This window comes from Mytilus trossulus, chromosome 3, assembly GCF_036588685.1.
Source record: "Mytilus trossulus isolate FHL-02 chromosome 3, PNRI_Mtr1.1.1.hap1, whole genome shotgun sequence".
NCBI classification, from domain to species: domain Eukaryota; kingdom Metazoa; phylum Mollusca; class Bivalvia; order Mytilida; family Mytilidae; genus Mytilus; species Mytilus trossulus.
The window spans coordinates 42853789-42868445 of NC_086375.1; the positions used below are offsets into that span (position 1 = coordinate 42853789).

At 32.9% G+C, this 14657-nt stretch overlaps 1 protein-coding gene across 1 annotated transcript; it reads left to right on the plus strand.

Annotated features, from left to right (window-relative positions):
- The first annotated feature begins 2669 nt into the window (after positions 1–2669).
- Positions 2670–13950, plus strand: LOC134711523 (collagen alpha-1(XII) chain-like). The gene is made up of 8 exons (XM_063572155.1): positions 2670–2822; positions 3230–3265; positions 5231–5272; positions 6281–6838; positions 9516–9563; positions 10360–10386; positions 11707–11820; positions 13844–13950. Exons 1-8 carry the CDS (start codon positions 2756–2758, stop codon positions 13891–13893), a joined length of 942 nt encoding a protein of 313 aa, XP_063428225.1. The 5' UTR covers positions 2670–2755; the 3' UTR covers positions 13894–13950.
- Positions 13951–14657: the final 707 nt, after the last annotated feature.

The window sequence follows — 14657 nt, forward strand, 5'->3', positions numbered from 1 at the left end:
GCCAAATCTAACTGTGTATGTAGATTCTTAATTTTTGGTCCCGTTTTCAAATTGGTTTACATTAAGGTCCAAAGGGTCCAAACTTCAACTTTGTTTGATTTTGACAAAAATTGAATCCTTGGGGTTCTTTAATATGCTGAATCTAAAAATGTACTTAGATTTTTAATTATTGGCCCAGTTTTCAAGTTGGTCCAAATCGGGGTCCAAAATTAAACTTTGTTTGATTTCATCAAAAATTGAATAAATGGGGTTCTTTGATATTCCAAATCTAACTGTGTATGTAGATTCTTAATTTTTGGTCCAGTTTTCAAATTGGTCTACATTAAGGTCCAAAGGGTCCAAATCATAATATGACATAAACCTATGTTGTGTCAACTATTTAATCACAATCCACATTTAAAGCTGTATCAAACTTAAAAGTTGTGTCCATACTTGTCCCATCTGTTCAGGGTTCTACATCTGCGGTCGTATAATGCTGCGCCCTGCGAAGCAACTGTTTTTTTTAATTTATACTGTATTGATAGTCTGACACTTAAGTATATAGTTAATTTTCCTAAATGTTAAATCTTGTGATTAGTACGTCTGACAGAGACACAGAAGGGTTTCTTTTTATAGACTTTTTCAAATACTAGTACATGTTATAATATTACCACTTTTCAATATTGAACAACAATCTTAAATCTGAATAGTTTTAAATAACAAATGTGCAATTAGGAAAACATAGGTTAAATGTGAGCTTTTCATTTGTGGGAAAAAAGAATGACGTGTCTTTTCTGCGTTACCGAATGTGAACAGACTCTAAGATAATTTAAGTCCAGTTCATTTAAAATAGGTTGAGGGTGTGTGTTTGATCAAAAAGAAACAAATTATTACCCTTATCGAACTAAACGCCATTGTAAATATGCTTTATAAATGGGAGTAGTTACTTATTATTCAGACAGGGTATTGGAGACAATTGTGACACTCAGAAGATGATCAATTTCAGAAGCAGATTCACAACGAGATAGGGGAAAAAATAATAATAAAACGACAACGAATCTATGAAAATCAATAAATAAATGGCGATGCTTTAATAGTTTTTGTCTCGCCTTGACGGAGTCAAAAAGCGAGACATAGGTATGCTGTTTCCGGCGTCGGCGACGGCGTCAACAATGTATTAGTTTGTGATAAGCTCAGTTTTATGGGGAACCACTAGTGGTAATGTCAATGATAATTGGTATGCAGATGTATTACCATTGCCACATCTCATTGCCATGGAGATTATTTGGCTCCGCCCCCTCAGTCATGGTCTATTGACTTTGAATGGTTTTCTTACTTTACATGTATTAGTTTGTGATTAGGTCAGTTTATGGAGATCCACTTGTGGTGCGTCAATGATAATTGGTATGCAGTTGTATTACCATTGCCACATCTCATTGCCATGGAGATTTTTTTGCTCCGCCCCCTCAGTCATGGTCTATTGACTTTGAATGGTTTGCTTACTTTACATGTATTAGTTTGTGATTAAAATTACAAAAAGGCGAGACATATCTCTGTGATAACAGTTTATTAATTAAGATATAAAAATGATATCTTTCATTTTTGCTAAATGTACTTTGTCTGTATGCCTTTTTTTATAATGCTTTCTTGTGACATATGACGTGGCTCTGAACATCCCATCATCGTGTTTTTGTGCTATATGTCTATATACAATGGCAACAGTAGTATACCAGTGTTCGAAATTCATAACTCGATTGAGATAAGAAAAAAAAAAACACAAATCCGGGTTACAAACTAAAACTGAGGGAAACATCAAATTAAGAGAACTACGAGACAACATAAACACAACATTAAAATTTAACACAAATAGAAATGCGTTTTTGTGTAACATATTTGTTTGTTTTATAGGGATGAAGACTATAACACAATGTTGACAGCTACTCAGCTGTTCCCCTATTTTAGACATTTTTACCTATAATGCCTGTTACTTTTGTTCACACATTGTTGTCAATATTATGAAATTTAAAAATTAACTGTCATAGAAGGGAGAGTTTTATAATTAACAAGTCAGAAATATGACTGTTGTTATCAATTCGTTTGATGCATTTGAGCACTTGGTTTTGGACTTTCCGCTTGGAATTTTAATCGGAGTTCGGTATATCTGTTGTTTATTCTTTTTGCATGGTGCGATTTCATTAGGCTGAACTTGTCTTTTTCACTTGATCTTGACCTTATTTTCAAATTTCAAGTTTGCATGGTTAAAGCTATATTTCAATATTAAATATGATATTCAAACAGTATGTGGTACGACGATGAATTGTTTGACATAATTCGTATTTTCTTGTCCTAGCGATCTGATAAGGGTTTTAGAGTCATATATATTCCATAATAATTATGGTTAATATTTGAACACTATTTGATATGTGAATTTGCTGTAAGGAGTACCTACGTCTTTCACTTCTTTTGCTTCATTGGTCATCTTCCTATTGTCTATTTATTCATGAATAGTTAAAAAAACAAATTTAAGGAATTATCTCAAGCAGCTCATACCTGTTTGATTTTAATCGATTGTTTCCTATTCCCTATTAATATATTTTAGGGAGTCGATTTACATGGCGGATATGAAATCCTCAAAATACATTTACATTTAATAATTCAGATTAAAAATCTTAGACACAGTCATATACACAATTGAATTACTATCAATAACATGCAGTGCTTATCTTGGTAAATATGTATGATTTGACTAAACGATAGATAAATCAGACCTCAAAGAATGGCCGAAGGGATCATGGTTTTGATATTTATCCATGCGCTCATACTTTTACACACAACCGAAGCAGGTAAGATTTATTTCACTTCTTAAGCTATTGTTATCAAAATAGTTGCCGAGAAATATACTTTGCGTTATGTTCAAATATCAATATATTTGAAATAACATTAAATGTAGGGTTCATAAACATTGACCAAAGTCGCGCAGTCTGAATGAAGAATAACAACAGAAAGTAACTTATTACATTGTTCTTACTTTGTTTTATCTTGGTATGCAGTTATATTTGATTGGCACACCTTATTTCAACAAAGATTTTTTGGCCCTATCTCTCTAATGAACTTTAGCTAAACGTTAGTGATAAGGCCATGGTACGTAATGCATTTTTTTTTAACAATATATATATATATCGATTTAAAGAAATAAAGCATATATAGCGCTTCATATAAAACATTATTATATTCTCACTTTAACTTCCAGCCACTACGTACAGGACATCCACAACAGGAGATGCAAGTATGATATGTTCTCTTTATTTAGTATTCAGTTCTATTAACATTGGCTTATATCATATCCATGGGAATCATATCACCCAGGCTAATTATTCATGTTTCATTGGTTCATCGAATTTAAAATCGTTTGATTAGCTTCCATGTTAAAGTAAGGAAAACCACTTATGTTTAGTGAATACATTTGGTTAACATAGACATAAGCAATTGCAGTTTTCATTTCCATAGAGACTAACTTGCCGTTCACATTTGGTCATGGTTTATGAGTTTAAGGGTGTCAAACGTTTACTTGTTTAAAGTTTGACATTTTCATTTCATCATTTGCATTATACTATGGGAGGGACTTATTTCCTTGTTAACAGTTCCTGAATACTATCACTAGATCTGAATTTTAAAGAACCATAAATAAATACTTTTATTCTCTTTATTTGCTGCATATGTGTTCATTAACTACATATGACTGTGTTATATTTGCTTCAACATTCATTTTGTCAGAAATACATTTGAGGAGCCATGTCTTGGATGAAGCTCCTTGCCCTTAAACATTATATAGTATATGAGTGGTGAATGATACCAGAGGGACATTCAAAAACATTGAAACTAGAAAATAAACTGTCAACGCAATGGCAAAAAAAAAAGAGTACACAAAACACAATGACAATTCAAGGCTAAGCAGGGCGAAACTCTCAAGAACTGGGGTTGTTCTCCGTCAAAACTAAACACATGAAGCATTTAATGTAACAAAACATATTTAGCGCCTTTTATAAAAAAAAATATAAACAATTACATTAGCCACTACATACTGTCATACCCAACAAGAGATGAAAGTATGATGGTTTCTCTTTACAAATGAATTTTTCTAACATTCTAACTGTTTAAGTTTATCTTACCGTATATTCTACCACCACTGTATCGAGTTTGATACAAAATTTTCCAACTCGAGACCGTTAAAATTACAAATTTAAAACGTGAGACTCGCTAACCGTTTAGCTGTCCAGAGTGGACAAATATCGAAGTAAACAAGATGTAATGGCGGATTCTGTTTCTCTATGATTTTTAAACGATATGCAGACAAATTCAATCCTTTCTTTCAAATGATCATACAAAGGATGGGATCTTTCTATGTGATGTCAATAGGCATGGTCGATTTTTTTCATGACATCACAATAGACAATTCAGAAGAAAACAAGAAAATTTGACGTTATAAGGAAAAATGGAAAACAACACGTTTTATAATTTATTGCGTCCGAAGCGATTTTCTGGATTTACCTTCATCAGGAACGCTCAAAGCCAAACATTTGATATCCGAAGAAGTATAAGTACCGAGAATCGTTGAAGAGCTATATGTCAAAAATACCAAAAATAAATAACCAAATTCGTCTAAAGCCAACTTTGCCTGAGGGAGTTGAAACCTGAGTTTCATGATAATTTCAAAATTTATAAACAGACAATTTTAGTAAAGTTTAAGGGCTAATGAATTTGGTAATGTCATATAGAGGCTAGAAATGAGACAACCTATGGTATGGAACATGGTCAACGACTATCAGTTAACGTGGGAATCATCGTTTTATCTGTATTAACTTTTTTTCTGTCTTTTGGTGTAATAAACTTGCTGATCACACGCATAACTCCAACTAATGGTGCTTAAATAATCTCATAAAAATCCATGACTTGTTTTTTTATTTTATTTCAAACAACAATCTTTTACTTTTTGTGAAAGATAAACGAAACGCGTATCTGACGTATCAAATTATAAGCCTGATACCTTTCATAGATATTAGTTTTAAAATGATATTAATATTTGCCTTTTATATTGTAAATGAAATGGATTCATTACAGTTAATATTTCTCATTTTTAATTTCCATTTGAAATTCCTTTATATCCTTATCATAATTTTATATCTGGTAAAATACATTTGTGCAGTATGAATATACAGTTCAGCTTCCTCTTATTATATTTTTTTAATTCCAGCCTTAATCAATATAGCATCAAGCACTTCAACAGTCTTGCCTAGTAAGTGTTTCTAAGCATATTACAAAAAAAAAGAATTTTATTAGTTCACATTTGTGTTGTAGATGTTGACAACATGCCCTTTTCACAAATAGAAAAAAACAACAAATACAAGGTGATAATAAAACCAGTCGACATAAGTAGACAATCTGCTCAATTATTTACACATATACGGATTGAGTCCTTTTTATTATGCCCTACCCACCATAGAAGAGGGGTATTATGTTTTTCTAATCTGTTCGTCCGTTTGCCCGTTCCTTCGTTCGTTCGTTCTTCCGTATGTATTTCTTCATGTTATACATTTTTGGAAAAGGTAGTTTTTGACCAAGTTGAAGTCCAATGAACTTGAAACATAGTACACATTTCCTATTGATATTATCTTTCTTATTTGGTATCTAAATTTGAGTTCAATTCAAAGTCCGCTGAACATAGAAAATGACAGTGCGAGGGGGACATTCGTGTACTATGGACCAGTTTTTGTTGTGTTTAAATTTAAAAAAACCATATCATGAATATTGTAACGTATACGTTAACAGGTATCACTGGTGGAGCATGAACTGCAATATGTTAAAGACTTTTTTTATTTGTACTAGATTTAGGACAATCATTGTCAAATTTTACAATTGATCAAATACAACAGAAACCATCATGATCTATGGGAAAAAACCATCAGACAATTTACCATAAAACACTATAGAGTTGGAACTCAAAACCGAGCCAATGTCAGGGCTCTCATTTGGTCCCCATATCATTAAGTCATTTCGTGTATGATTTTAAAAACTAAAAGATTTAAAAACATCAAATGTTTGAATCTAAGTTTTGATACACCTTAATACTATAGAAACAACAGTTCTTGTATTGTTGAAAAAATAGTATGATTTAGCCGTTAAACGTTACCAGTATTGGAAATTATCACAGTGGACAAGAGTTTACGATATTGTAGTACACAATTTTAGATTTATTTTATTTGTTTATATGATTATTTTTCTAATCATCATTTGAATATTACAGAGTGCCATGACAAAATAGATTTAGCTTTCATGATTGATGCTTCCGGATCTGTTGGATCTGCCAATTTTAGGAAGATGAAGAGTTTCGTTTCGAATTCCGTCTCCCATTTTACAATTGGACCTAACGATGCACAAGTTGGTGTTATTACATTTTCTTCTCAACCCCATTTTCAATTTGCATTAAACAAGCACACAGATAAGAGTTCTCTGAGCAATGCCATTCAAAACATCCCTTATCAGTCAGGTGGTACAAACACTGATATAGCACTGACTTATATTGAGAAAAACACTTTCACCTCTGCCTCAGGGAACAGAATAGATGCCCGAGACATTCTAGTGATTATTACTGATGGTAAATCGGCACACCCTCCGAAAACTGCCTTTGAGGCAAATCGACTTAAACAAAGAAATGTTGAGATCATTGTAGTTGGAATTGGCCATGCAGACAAAGCTGAACTAAACAAGATGGCTTCAGACCCAGCCTATGTTTTGTATGCTACTGATTTTGACTCGTTGAGTCATATATATGACGCAATACATTCAATCGCCTGTAATTTAGGTAAGTTTGTTTTGACAAATGCCATTATGTCTACAGTGTCATTTAGTGTAAAACATTATTTGAACGTTCTCCACTTGTTATAACAACAGTGAAAGTATATTGTTGAGTTGTCATCAGTCAAGAATGCGTTGACTACATACGAAAATGCTATGAAGTCAATCCGAAATATTTTCTATATCTATTCTTTATTTCGAGGACATAGTTATTTTACAAATAACATGATGTATCCAATTGTTGCCACATGTTTGTATCATTTCTGTATATCAAAACGAAATTATAGATCTCTGTCAGTCAAATTATGTAATTTGTTGACATTACTCGCATCTGTTTGACCTATGTTCAGAAATATCGAATTCAAGCAAAGATTCCGTCTCAAACAGTCGATATTAAGGATTGTCTCGAACATGCAATTACTAGTATGTGTTATCTTTCCTTACGTGTTGAAGGCATCTCTGTAACGTTGTGACAATCAAGACAACAATTTAACTGAAACGATTTTTTACACTTGCAATTCCGAAAGAAATGAAGTATTTACATATAAAACATTTAAAAAAAATATTATAGCCATGATCTTACAATGTGAATGTTTATCGAAAAAAATACACATGATTTTGTATGTTTCTTATTGTATGTATTAAGTCTCACTATTCTTGCTTTGTCTCCTTTTTGATCGATTTCGTAATTTCAGTTTCTCGATTGATGCACTTATCTGATTTAAAAAAAGTGAACGATTTACTAATGCCCGGGTCACACTGTTCCGACTTTTATATACGATTGACACCCGAATGCGAAAATTGTAAGTTCGTACGAAGTTGGTCCCGATCTCGTTAAGATACCAAAAAGTGACCGAAGCAAGTACGATGAATAACGAAGTCTATACGATGGTGCCGAAATTAAATACGAAAGCAAAAGATGGACATACGAAGGTTAACCAAAGACAGATATTTAAGCTTCATATCTCAGCCGAAGCCTACACGATGGATCACGAAGGCTACACGATGGATTACGATGATGGCGCGATGGCCATACGATGTCTAAAAGACGTCGTGTACTATGGAACGCCACGACTGCCTTATGTTAATAATCAGCATTATACGCAGTGTTCACAGCATTATATGAAGTGATCACAGCATTATATGTAGTGCTCACAACATTATATGAAGTGATCACAGCATTATATGCAGTGCTCACAGCATTATATGCAGTGTTCACAACATTATATGAAGTGCTCACAACATTATATTAAGTGCTCACAACATTATATTAAGTGCTCACAACATTATATTAAGTGTTCACAACATTATACGTTTTTTGTTGTATGATGAGATTGATGTATGATGAGATTTATGAATGATGAGATCATTCGGTAAACTTCGTTTTTTTAGCGGAAATTACCGAATCCATAATTGGTAAATTAATGCCCAGCAAACAAATTTAAACAGTTATTATTATATATGTGATCATTAAGGCAGTATACAAAATTTAAAACATAAGTATGCCCATGTTAACTGATCTATCTTAAAGGTAAGTTAATGGGTTCGTTGATCCCTTTTATTAAAAAGAGCTCTTTCCAGGAGAATATCATAATAATATTGACAAAAGGAAGGATGTAGGGAAAGCAACAAATGTAGCAAAATATGACATATAGGAAACAAAATGGTTATGGAGTAAACATTTGTGTGACAACAACTCAGACGATACATAAAAATTCAGAATAATTAAGAAAAAGTTGGTTTCTCTATATACGTGTACCTGCAGTGTTGGTGCACAAGGCGCGTTTATGATTTCCATTATGTTACTTGATATGAAAAATTGACAAAAAATAATATTTTACTTGTAAAAGTAAATCCTGAGTCTGTAATAGATGCATTTCTTGTTCCATTTGAATTAATAGAAACAACGCTGTCACCTTTCTTGTTCTCATAGAATCATATGATATGAGCTCCATGTTTGGTAAATATCTTTCGTAACTGTCGTATTAGACTGACCAGTGCATATCGCGCATGGCACTTAACATGTATTTTAGCGCGAACATTAACTTACATTAAGCTGGATTTATTGCCGTCGTAGTTCCATCTTGTCGCCTTCGTTCTTTTATTCGATGGCAATACGACGGGATTACGAGGTCGTCACGAAGTCGTGTTGCCATCGTAAGACCTTCGGGTAGCTTCGTGATTCATTCGTGTAGACATCGTAAAGGCAAAACTGCCCGATGGAAACGATCGAAACACGAATGCAATACGATGTTCAAAGATGCATTCCCGGTGATATTACGATGGTGAGGATGGTGATACGAACTCAATACGAACCCTTAACATCGGACGCACCTTCGGGGATTTTATAACATGTTAAAAAATTTAGAACCCTTCCCGAAGTTGCCCCCGAAGGCTAGAAAGAGTGGCCGATGGTTCTACGATGGTTAAAGATGGCACTACGAATAGCCCGATCTGGATACGATCAGTCCCGATTTTCAAAATTTCCATGATCGTGTTGCCATCGGCGTAAAATCGGGACAGTGTGACGCGGGCATAAAGAAATAGAAATATTCATTCGGCATTTCTATTTATCACAAATGCCATAATATCTGCATGTTTTTGATCTAGCAGTTTTGATACAGTTTTGAACAATTTACTCAGGCCTAATTTATCTGAGGACTTATCTATTATTCTTTTTGAAGTATTTACAACACAAACACCGCCAACGACAACAGCATCAACAACAACATGTAAGTTATAACTTGATTTATTTTTTTCCAATTATGACCAACATGACACAAGCCACTTGAATGTGTATGGTGGGGTTCTTGTTCCAATCTTATTTTATGTATCCTATTGTGGATTTATTTGTCGTTTTGTCGTCTTTTTTGTCATGGATATGTTAGTATCTCTTCGATTCATGAGTTTTAAATACCAGCTTGGTAAACGATAATTAGGATATTGTAAAAATCTAACTCTTTCGTTAAAAATACAAACGATCATTACACAATACAGCTGGTTTATTTCATAAACATTCATAAAATCGAAGCATAAATAGCTCATTCCTTATGAAAATAAAAGAAGGACATCCGCCCTCTTTTGAAGAAAAACAAATTAACAAACATAAAGTTGGTTTTTTTTTTGCTAAATTTTTAAAGGATTATCTAAATCTAAATGTTAAACTCTGATGTGCATCATTCACTGTTTCAATGTATACAACTGTCTCAAAAATGAGTCTTCCTGTATGGTTATAAAATTTATATAATTTGTATGTGGAGTTTGTATTCCCCGAGGGTATCACAAGCCTAATTAAAACGTCACAAAATGAGTCTTTTGAAGAATAATGCGCATCTGGCGCAATTTCAATTTTGGTATTTTTGAGGAGTTATTATATTAATTATAAGAGTTGAGATAAACAAAATAGATAGTCAACAATATTATCTCGTCCTTGTCTTTATTAGAGATCATTAAAAAATAAAAATCCTTTTTTAGTGGTTTCGTATTTCACATGCTTTACTTTTATTGTTACAAAATATTGTATTTCAGTATTGACGCCACCATTCATTCCAGCAGGTACGTACATAGTTTTATTTGAATTTTAACTAATCATTTGTCCACCACATTTCAATTTCAAGACTTTTACGAACACAATAGTAGAGAAAATAGAGAAAAACTATGAAGAAAAGAGAAAAATGTTCAAAAGTAAAGAGTTGATAAGAGACAAGGACGAGAAACAAGTTTCATCAAAATTAAAGATGACACAGAAATGATCACATCCTTACTCAACTCTAAAGAAGGTACCGATGTTTTCTAAATTCAATCCGAGATACTACCTCATAGACAATACACACATTAAATGCTGAACATGAATTGTACACACTATACAAATTTAGCCATTTACTGAATTTCTTTGTATTTATAAATGGTTTGATACCCAATTCACAGTCATTTTTGGTAGAACACAAAATCTCATTCAAAGTATGATTGCATTTCTAAAATTTGAATTAATACTTCTGTAGTATATATAGGTTATTATATATAAATCGTGAAACAACAGTCCATACCCTACAAAGAAATCATTCTGCTAGAATCATTATTTGTTTTTAATTCCGTTAAAGTGAGACTGCTCATATTTTCTAGCAATTAAATAAATAACATACTTTATAATCTATAGGTAGTTCATTGCTCGCTCACTGTATTAAAATAATGGTTTACCTTTCGACGAAACAAATTTCATATATCCATACATACAATGATTATCAATTTGTGTAGAGAGATATACGATATAACATAATTTTTTTGATACAATCATTTTTTTTAGATGTTCTGATGTCGTTTTATCAATCCAGGTAAACGCAATTTACATGTTTTGTCGAAATGCGCATCTGGTGCAACAAAATTGGTACCGTTGATTTTATTACTACCACTGGGTCGATGCCTCTGCTGGTGGACTATTAGTTCCCGAGGGTATCACCAGCCAAGTAGCCAGTACCTCGGTACTGGCATGAAAATACGGATTTTTTGTGTTATTAAAATTTGCTGTTACAAAGTATTACAAATTATTATAAACTAAGGAATGTATCTCCCTCATGCAAAGCTCTGATTCTTTTCACGAATTTGGCTATACTTTTTGGACCTTTTGGATTATAGCTCTTCATCTTTTATATAAGCTTTGGACTTCAAATATTTTGGCCACGAGCATCACTGAAGAGACATGTTTTGTCGAAATGCGCATTTGGTGCAACAAAATTGGTACCGTTGATTTTATTACATAAAATGATAAAATAATTATAAATAAAAAATATAATCTAGTATATTTTTTATTATAAGACAACCTTATAAACCTTTTATTCGTGCAAATATAATAAATATTCTATCATGTTCTTTACACAGGCCCTTGCATTGACGAAATTGCAAACTGTAACCAATATGGGGTAACAATATGCCACGGAGCTTACAAACCATGGGCATCGGCAAACTGTGCACATTACTGTGAATTCTGTCATGGTGAGTACAAAATCAAATATCCAGTTTGCTTCTCAACTTCGTACTTTTTGTTGGCCCTTTTAACTTTTTTTTTAAGATTCCAGCGTCACCGATGAGTCTTTTGAAGACAAAACGCACGTCTAGCGCAAATATAAAATTTCCATCCTGGTATATATGGGGAATTTATTTGCTCACATTTTCATTGATTTATCATTTTTTAGATTGGTTTTCATGTTTCAAATATCATCTTTAAATTTTTGATTATTCAAATAACATTAATTTTTACCGATTTTTTAATTATTTATAAAGTTGAAATTGCAACAATCATGACCTACATTATTGTAATTATCAACTTCTATAGATATTTAAAAAAAAATCTTTACAAAAGGATTCTTACGCGACATTGAACATGAGTCATAGCAATCATTTATTGGTTCAAAATAAAATTATCATACTTTTATGAAAACTTTTCTAGATAATGCTTATTTCATCAATAATAATTTTGGTGTTCATGTAAGAAGTTTTCTTTAATTTTAGCCGGAAGGTTTGGGTTTGACGACATGAAATATTAAAAAAACCCACATACAGTATGGGTGTTTTAATAAAACGGATTATTGAGATGTACTTTAATGATCGACCCAATGCCTTAAATAACTGTTGATTCAAACTTCAAGTCAAATTCACGAATTGTTATCATCCAAATATTTTTTTCACTGCTACTTACAACTTTTTACAGGAATACTGCTGCAGTGATTTTTTTATTCCTATTTTAATCTTTAAAGGCAATAGTAGTATACCGCTGTTCGAAATTAATAAATCCATTGAGAAAAAAAAAAAAAAATCACGATTACAAGTCGGCTTCATATCTTGACTTACATCTAGAAATTGATAATGAGGGTCGGTTGAAAACAAAACTTTACGACAAAAGAGATGATTTCAGCTTTCCAATTGAGAACTTTCCATTTCTAAGTAGCAACATTCCAGCAGCACCTGCATACGGGGTATATATCTCCCAATTGATACGATATTCCCGTGCTTGCATTTCCTATCCTGATTTTCTTGATAGAGGGTTGCTGCTCACAAGGAAGCTTTTAAACCAAGAGTTCCAAATGGTAAAGTTGAAATCATCTCTCCGTAAATTTTACGGACGCCATCACGAGTTGGTTGACCGTTATGGAATAACCGTTTCACAAATAATTTCGGATATGTTCCTTACGTCGTAACTACAATCCCCTTCCCTTTCATGATTGTGACCTACCGATTTAAGACTATTTACCGGATTTGTAATCACATAAGCAACTCGACGGGTGCCACATGTGGAGCAGGATCTGCTTACCCTTCCGGAGCACCTGAGATCACCCCTAGTTTTTGGTGAGGTTCGTGTTGTTTATTCTTTAGTTTTCTATGTTGTGTCATGTGTGCTATTGTTTTTCTGTTTGTCTTTTTCATTTTTAGCCATGGCGTTGTCAGTTTGTTTTAGATTTATGAGTTTGACTGTCCCTTTGGTATCTTTCGTCCCTCTTTTTTTTACACACTAAAACACCTAAAATATAAAAGGAGAACTACGACATGACAGAAACACAACAATAAAATGTAACACATACAGAAACGAGCTATAATATAACAATGGCAATTTTCCTAACTTGGTACAGGACAGCATTGCAGATTTTGAAGTTTGATGCTTTTGATTGTTACTTGTCTCATTTTCACATGTCAGATAGTAATACTAGCAATTATGTTGTTCGTACAGGGTTTAATCTTTGGAAATTCCTGTCGATTTCACTTTCATATAAATGTTTAGCTCTTTCTTATTTGTATAAGGTCAGGTAATTTTGAGAGAGTAATGCAAACTAAAAGATCTTTTAATACCTTGTTGATTAGATATAGGAGGGTGTGGTAAAGGTGTCAATAAGACAACTCTCCATCCAAGTCATTATTTATAAAAGCAAACAATTATAGGTCAAGGTACGGTCTTCAACATGGAACAGAGGCTCACACCGAACATAATGTTATAATATGAAAAGTTTTTTTTATTGTTTTTCAGAGTCAGGAGGTGCCACTTTACCCACATTTGCACCTGTAATTGGAAAGTAGAAAATTCCGTAAAGTCAAAATAAGATGTGGAAATTTTCAAATAAAAAGTTTCGATTGCTTGTTTATATTTCTTTTCAACATAGTTAGACTAAAACTATCAACTACAGCTGTATGCTTTGCTTTAGGCTGGTCTCCTAGACAATAACAAGGGTCTGTAAATGATCACGAGTTTAGTGCATTACTATCATATTCACAATCACTATATCTTTTAGTTATCAAATATAAATGTTTACGAGCAACTCGATGAGAAAAGATACAATGTTTTGTAAAAACTCAAAACTGGGTCGATGCCTTTGCTGGTGGATGTTTCGTCCCCTAGGGTATCACCAGCCCAGTCTTCAACACATCGGTGTTGACATGAATATCAATTAAGTGGAAATTTTTATAAATTTCCTGTTTACAAAACTTTAAATTTTTTGAAAAACTAAGGATTTTCTATCCCAGGTCTTCAACTTTGTATTTGTTTGGTTTATAACTATGTTAATATGAGCGTCACTGATGAGTCTTATGTAGACGAAACGCGCGTCTGGCGTACTAAAATGTAAAAATCACAAAAATACTGAACTTAAGAGGAAAATCAATTTGCAAAGTCCATAATCACATGGCAAAATCAAATAACAAATCGCATCAAAAAACGAATGGACAAGAACTGTCATATTCCTAACTTGGTACAGGCATTTTCAAATGTAGAAAAATGGTGGATTAAATCTGGTTCTATAGCGCTAACCCTCTCACTTTAATAACAGTCTCATCAAATTCAGTTA